The 7,128-nt window shown below is 59.6% G+C and overlaps 1 protein-coding gene across 2 annotated transcripts in view; it reads right to left on the minus strand.

The window, feature by feature from the left end:
- Positions 1-6,946, minus strand: part of NAV1 (neuron navigator 1) — a 52,110-nt gene extending 45,164 nt beyond the window's left edge. The window contains exon 1 of one of the 2 annotated variants that reach the window (XM_027898100.1): positions 6,628-6,946. In XM_027898100.1, coding sequence (XP_027753901.1) covers positions 6,628-6,946 — 319 coding nt within the window. The remainder of the gene's footprint in view (positions 1-6,627) is intronic. The other variant, XM_027898102.1, reaches the window with a different exon arrangement.
- Positions 6,947-7,128: the final 182 nt, after the last annotated feature.

Below are 7,128 nucleotides of genomic sequence, written 5' to 3' on the forward strand. Positions count from 1 at the left end.
GTGCCCATGGTCTGCCCAGGTCCCCCCCTCCAGGGAGCTCACATGCTGCGCTGGCCCCTGCGCCGGGGCCACGAGGCTCTGCAGCCACCTCCCTTATCCAAGGCTGCTCTCAGGATCGAGGAAAATGCCCTGCCCAGCTGTGCTGAGCTTCTGCTCAGCTTCCCTACGTGGATTCCAGCAGCTCCTTCCAGTGGGAGATGAATCTCAGCCCTTCTCCTGAATTAATAAAAAATACATTTCTGCCTCAATTGAACAAGACAAATACCAGCACAAGGAACGAGAGAAAAGCTGGAGCGAAACAAAACGTGGAAGAAACGGATTAGAGGAAGGACCAGCAGATCGGCGGGCGCTGGGCACCACTCCTCAGTGTCACACCCGCCCTGAGAGGCACATCTCCATTTGCACAGCTTCTAATCTCAGCCCTGCAATGCAGCATCCCCTGCCTTTCCAGCTTCCCGGCTGCAGCATCCCTGCCTTCCCAGCTCCCCTCCCGCTCAGCTCCCCGCTCCGAGCTGCAATGCAGCAGCGTGGGAAAGCCCCACTCCCCCTTCTGCCCCTCTGCCCCACCGCGGGGCAGCGCCGAGGCTCGGAGCTCGCACATCCTCTGCCTTCCCGAGCTCTCCGCTTCCCAACCTGAGAACCAGCAACCCCTCCCCTGGCTCCCCTCGGGAGAGCTGCCTCGTGTGCCTGGAGGAGGACGTGACTTTGGAGGGTGGGGGATACAGAACAGCACTGTATCTGATCTCCTGCATGTCCACAGCTCTGCATGAGACACCCTCAAGGTGCGAAGCCTGGAGAGCACAAGGACTCGGATGCCACAGAAAGACGGAGCCATCCCTGCTCCACCCAGCGAGTGGATCCAGGCTCAGCAGCTTCACCACTGTCACCGGTACCAGGAACACCACACACACAAACTGCCCAGGGACACCACTGACATCGGTACCAGGAACACCACACACACAAACTGCCCAGGACACTGCTGACGCTACACACACAGGGCACCCAATGCCACATACACGGTGCCACAAAAGACAGTCTGGACCAGACAAGTGACCAATTCAGAGGATGTGCCAGCGAGTCCACCTGGCACTGAGAGCCAGGTGGTCTTGACCCTAAGACTGCAGCCCTATAGCAACTACCTGGTCACTGCTGGGCAGGACCATGGCTGAGCCAGGGAAGCCGGGAGGCACACGCTGGCCACGGCAGACGGGCTGGCACTGGACGTTGGCATCGCTCACAGGTTGCACACCTCAGAGGGTGCAGGCTCTGGCTCTGCACGAAGCTGGAATGAATCCTTCCCTGTGCAGTGGGGCACAAGCACCAGCCAAGTGCTGTCCTCAGATGCTCGAGTGAGGGATCGTGGGCAGGGGTGACCAGGGACATTGTTGTCTGGCATCACAAGAAGATGCACAGGAAGGCAAGGAGCTGGGAAGCTAAACGGACACAACAAGGTGATTGACGGTGGGGGCACCTGTGACGAGGCAGGGCTGTGGGCATGGAGATACATGCCACAGCATGGGAGGCCAAATACACAAATTTGGGGACAGGGGGCATGAACAAGGGGCTCTCCAGAGGGAGCCAGAACTGCCACCAGCTCATGAGGCACCAGGACCAGGCAGGAGCCCTCAGCACTCACCCTGGGGGGACTGCAAGGCCTTGAGCGGACATTGCCCATGTCCCACTGTGGTCACCTCCCACCAACAGATCCTAAATAGCACTTCCAGAATTGCACACAATTTTCCATTCATTCACATATTTTCTTATGGGACAAGTGTTGGATTTGGGGGTGGGATACAGGCAGTCAGTGGGAAAGCCCCATCTGAACAGGGATTTTCAGGCTCTTTGGGCTCTTTCAGGCTCTTCAGACTTCATTTCAGCAGTGCATCCCCAAATATCTTTGCCTTCAGGTGTTTGTTCTGCCCTCTTTCCATGGGAAATTTTGAAAGACAAATCTGGATTATTATTCTTTTTTAGTCCTTTTTCCACACTGTCATAATCACTGGGAATGCGACACATCCCAAGCAGCTTCAGCAGAAGATCTGGGACCCTTAAGTGACATTTCCAGACCTCTCCTGTCACTGCAGCCATCTCAAGTGGAGAGAGGAGATATCTACTACTCACTGCCAGCTCTTGGGAGCAGGCTGGAAGCAGCAACATGACCATGTACCTCTCCCCTTCCTCCTTACCCCTACCCCAAAGGCAGGAGTCCAGCTCTGTGGGCAGAAGGAAATCAATCCCCATCCCAACGACCCCGTCACACGGACTCTGTCACGCAGGGGCCATAACAGAGGAACAGCATTAGCGGTATCAGGGCAGCTACAGCACTTTACGAGGCAATAACCCGCTCCCATCACTGTGAAGAGCTACTTGGTCTCTGACCTCCGCGTGGTCTCCTGCCAGGGAGCCTGGCTACTGCTGCACAGCACTGCCACGGGCCCATTAGTGCTTAATTAAACTGGCAGGAACAGCGTGGGGCAGAGGGAGGAGCATAGTGGGGCAGAGGGAGGAGCACAGTGGGGCACAGGGAGGAACACCGTGGGGCACAGGGAGGAACACCGTGGGGCACAGTTGCTCCTTTAACCCCACACCACGCGCCTCCCAGCGAGGATGGGAGGGCATCAAGAGGGAATACCTTGCTAATCCTCTTCACCAACAAGGGTCGGGAACATCATCACGCAGGACGTGTCAGACACCAGCCAAGTGTCTTTTCCACACTGTGGGTTTTCTTCCAAACTGACCACAGTCAGATGTGAAGGTCCTGCCTGCCATGGAGCCCATATGCCTGTCCCAGCCCTTGGCTCTCCTCCCCACCACCCAGCTGCCCAGCCAGCACCAGTCCAAGCACAGCTGGGCACTGTCCTGCCTGCGTGTCAGCACCACAGGGGTACCAGGCCCCCACAGGCACGTGCTGCCCAGCGAGGACATCCCCACTGTGCCACCTGGGGAAGGGTGGCATGGCCCACCCAAGGGCTGCAGGACTGAGATGGGTTATAGCTGCACCTGCAGAGTTTGGCAGGGTTGCAGACTCCTGCAGCGAGCATTTCGGGGAAACACCACCTCCCCCGGGATCACACGTGTGTCCGGCCCACGCAGCACCGAACACTTACTCGCTGATGCGATTTAGCAGCCACTTAAGAGGCACCACATCCAGCAGGAGATGGACAAGGAAATGGCTGCAGAAAGCAGCTGCAGGCTCTCGGAGGTGCTCTGGGGAGCTCTAGGTAAGTGCCCATCATGCTGGGCACCGCACACACAGCCCGTACGTGCCCCTGCACCCTCCTGTCCATCGCGCACAGAGACGGGCACGGCAAGCTCTGCGCAGCCAGCTCTGCCACCACGCCGGCCACGCGCCCTCCGCCCCCTTTCCCCTTCATCCTGTGGTTGGGCACTGGGGTAATTAGCAACCCCAGCTGCCAGCCAGCTTTGATGAGAAGCCTCAGTCTTCGGTTGAAGCGAAATGTATAATTTGGAGGATGGAAATAGCCTCTACAAAGCACATGTGGTCGCTGCGTCCCGGTGACCTCTCCCGGCTTGCGCAGGCTGCTCTGCTTTAAATGCGGTTCAGCTACAAAGGCTTCGGTGCCATCAAACAGATGAGGCAGCGGCGGTGACTGAATGAGAGGTAACACTTGGCTGCTGCTGAATAAACTGTATTTTTGGCCAAGAGAGGCTTGGGGGTGGAGTGCTTCTTGGCAGGAGGAGCGTGAGGTGGAGATGAGAACTCAGGTGTGGAGACTAAAGACACTCAAGGTCTCTGGAAGCCACCTTGGCTGGTGGGGCCAGGAGCTCAGAGGCAGCACAGGCTTTTCAACACAGGTCAGTGGTTCAAGGACAAGCAGATCTGCAGAGGCTGGAAGCCCCTGCAATTCCTGTCTCTCTCTTCTCAGCACAAACCAAGCTTGTGGGTTTTTCTGTGCCACTCTGGACAGGGTGCCCTCCAGTAGATATGGCCAAACAGCTCAGGCTGATGTTTCTCTTGCCAAAGGGATTGATGGAAACAGTAGAGAGACCTTCCTTCCCTCCCTCCCAAGCACCTTCTATAGCAACCAGGAGAAAGCTCCTCTCCTGGCCCTCCTCACCAGCCCATGCAGGGCATGATGCCCACTCTCCTGGGACCCCATTCCTTGTGGATCTAAACTGCAGAAACCACGTCTACCCGGAGAAGCCAGATTGTGGAAGGTACTATTGCCCCCAGAGAATGTTTCATCCTCCTGGATTGCACCAGACAAAGCAAAGGGGTCAGGACTGGAGGCTCAGCATCTATCCATGCTCGGGCATCCCCAGTCATAGTTGTGCCACCACCACTGTCACACTGCTCCCTCCTCTCTGCATCCCCAAGCTCCTGTTGGCATCCCCACCACACAGGCTGTCACAGCTTAGGTAAGTAGGTGTGACTCAACATCACAACTCCCATGAACGTGGGAAGTACAGCCCCACGGAAGGGAAGTGACGTTTCAGCAGGGGGAAGCTCCTGCTCTGCCTGGCCCAGGCTCTGCCCCCACCCAACACTGGACACAGCCATCAGTCCCCTCTGCAGGAAGCCCACCAGTCTTGTAAAATTATCTATTTTGGCAAATACACAGAGCAGAGGGTTCAGAAGACAGATTTGCCTGAGTCCGGCCCTCACAGACCAGCCAACCAAGCCTTCAGGTGGTAAGTGCAGTCCAAATGGATGTTCAACTCCTCCAAAGGTCAAAGTCAGCCCTGACTGACACAGGCAAGAGCCCAGAAACCCAAGTGGGTGCTGGGGGCACTTCCACAACCCACGGTCTTCCTTAGCATGTGCTCAAGTCCTGTCCTGGATCTCTGGTACTCCTGCTACGGCCACAAACCAGGAGTTACTCCCACATGGGCCAGTCTGCAAGAATTTTTCTTGAGGGGGCTGAGGAAACCTCCTCCTAAGAGCAGAGTGTCACAGGAGGGGACACTGAGATTCTCCCAGGCATCCCAACACCAGTGAGTGGCAATCTGTTAGTCCTGGAAGGGACAAGTCCTCCCACAATCCTGCCCTATTCTCATGGCATCTGGTGCTCCCACAGCATCAGGGCTAAGGATGGACATCTGTGAGCCCAGCTGTGGAACCACCAGAGCAGCCAGGCTGACCTCCCAGGTCCCACCTGCTCATCCCCATGCTCTGCCTGCCCACGCCTTGAGCTCACTCTGTGGCTTTCCAGTTGCAAGCCCTGGGATGCTCCAGCAGCTGGGACAGACCCAGCTCGAGCGCCAGAGAAGCTCCTGGCTTCCTAAAAGGGGGTCTCAGGCAGGGAATGTCAAGGGACTGGACAGACAGACTGACAGACCTACACTGCCTGTACTGCTGCTCCCCCACCACCAAGGCTTTACAGCCAGGCACCCACGACGGCTGTGCAGGGCTCCTTTGCCACCTTCTCACACCAGTTTGCCAGACCAAACACAGCTCTTGGGAGCTGTGGCCCTTGTCCAGCTGAGCCCACAGGCACGGATGGTCATGATGCAGGGAGGGGGTGTCGGGGGAAGCAGAGGAATCCCGAGGCGGCCGTGGGTCTTAGAGATCAGCACACAACCACGAGGGAAAGGCGAGGGCTGGGCTCAGTCCCACCGAGACCCAGCGCCCCAGCCCACAATGCTGCCAAGGTCAGGGGCATGTGCTCACTGTTCTCATGGAAACCAACAAGCTGAGGGATCAAACGTGCCAGGACGGCAAGGCACAGGCAGCCACAGCCTGAAACCGGCTCACACGAACCCTGCAGCAGCATCCTCGGAGGATCCTCCTCTGCCAGAGCCCCAGACCTCAGAGGAGCTCTGGCTCTGCCCAAAGCATGGCAGCAGCGCAGACCCTTCGTACGGCACCTCCACCAGCAGCCTCCCAAGGTCACCCCCGGGGTGACCCACCCCAATGGTGGGGAGCAGCTGTGGCACCCGGCCAGGCAACCCCCATCGTGTTTGGGGGTGTCGAGACAAGGAGCAGCCAACAAGACACGTGGGGGGGGACAAGCTCCACCACCACCTGCCACTGCCCCTCACGAGGAGCAACTGCCATTCCTCCAAGGCAAGGAGGTGGCCATGCTGACCCTGACAGCACCTTCCCCCTTGGCATGCCTGGACGATGCTCTGAGGGCTGGGAGAGCTGCGGGTGTTCAGCCTGGAGAAGAGAAGGCTCCAGGGAGACCTTACAGCTCCTTCCAGTGCCTAAAGGGGCTCCAAGAGAGCTGGAGAGGACAGGGGATGGAGTGACAGGACAAGGGGTAATGGCTTCCCACTGCCAGAAGGCAGGATTAGATGGGATATTGGGAAGAAATGCTTCCCTGGGAGGGTGGTGAGGCCCTGGTACAGGTTGCCTGGAGAAGCTTCGCTGCCCCATCCCTGGAAGTGTCCAAGGCCAGGTTGGACGGGGCTTGGAGCAACCTGGGATAGTGGAAGGGGGCGGAACGAGATGAGCTTTGAGGTCCCTTGCAATCCAAACCATTCAAAGACTGACTGGGGTCACCGAGACCGATGGGTCCTTCCCCCTCAGCATCCCTTCGCTGAGGACACCGAGGTGGCCACCGGCGGGTCCCCCACGGGGTGTCCGGAGCCCCCACGCCTCCGGCCGCCGCCTCCACCACCCCATTCCCACGCCGATGTCGAGCCCGGCGGGGCTGCACTCACCCAGCATCTGGCTGAAGAGCAGCTGCTCCAGGTCGCCCAGCACCGTCACCACCAGCTCGGGGTCCACCTTCAGGTACGGCTTCTCCTCGGTGCCCGCCGCCACCGCCGGCCCCTTCCCGCCCAGCAGCTCGTCGTCGCACTTGCCGCCGCCGCCGCCGCCGCCACCGCCGCCCGCCTCGGGGGCCTTGCTGAGGGGCTTCACCTCGGCGTAGGGCCCGCGGGGGATGCGGCTCGGCTTCCCGGCGGGGGGCGGCTTGGCGGGGCCGGCGGGGCGCGGCGACAGCAGCGAGTGCTCGGAGCGGGACAGGCTCCGCGACATGGCGGGCGCGTCCCGCCCGCGGGGGCCGCCGCGCCCGCCGCCCCCCGCCGCCACCGCCCCCGGCGCCGCCGCCTTGGCCATGTCGTCGCTCCAGCGGGGCTCGTAGAGCTGCCGCTTCTTCTCGGCGTCCGTGAGGAAGGCGAGGTTGGTGAGCGACTTCTGCTTGCGCAGGTTGGTGCCGG

The sequence above is a fragment of the Empidonax traillii genome, unplaced genomic scaffold (assembly GCF_003031625.1).
Source record: "Empidonax traillii isolate 1590-97213 ecotype Southwest subspecies unplaced genomic scaffold, ASM303162v1 scaffold579:size954524, whole genome shotgun sequence".
Classification (NCBI taxonomy): Eukaryota; Metazoa; Chordata; class Aves; order Passeriformes; family Tyrannidae; genus Empidonax; species Empidonax traillii.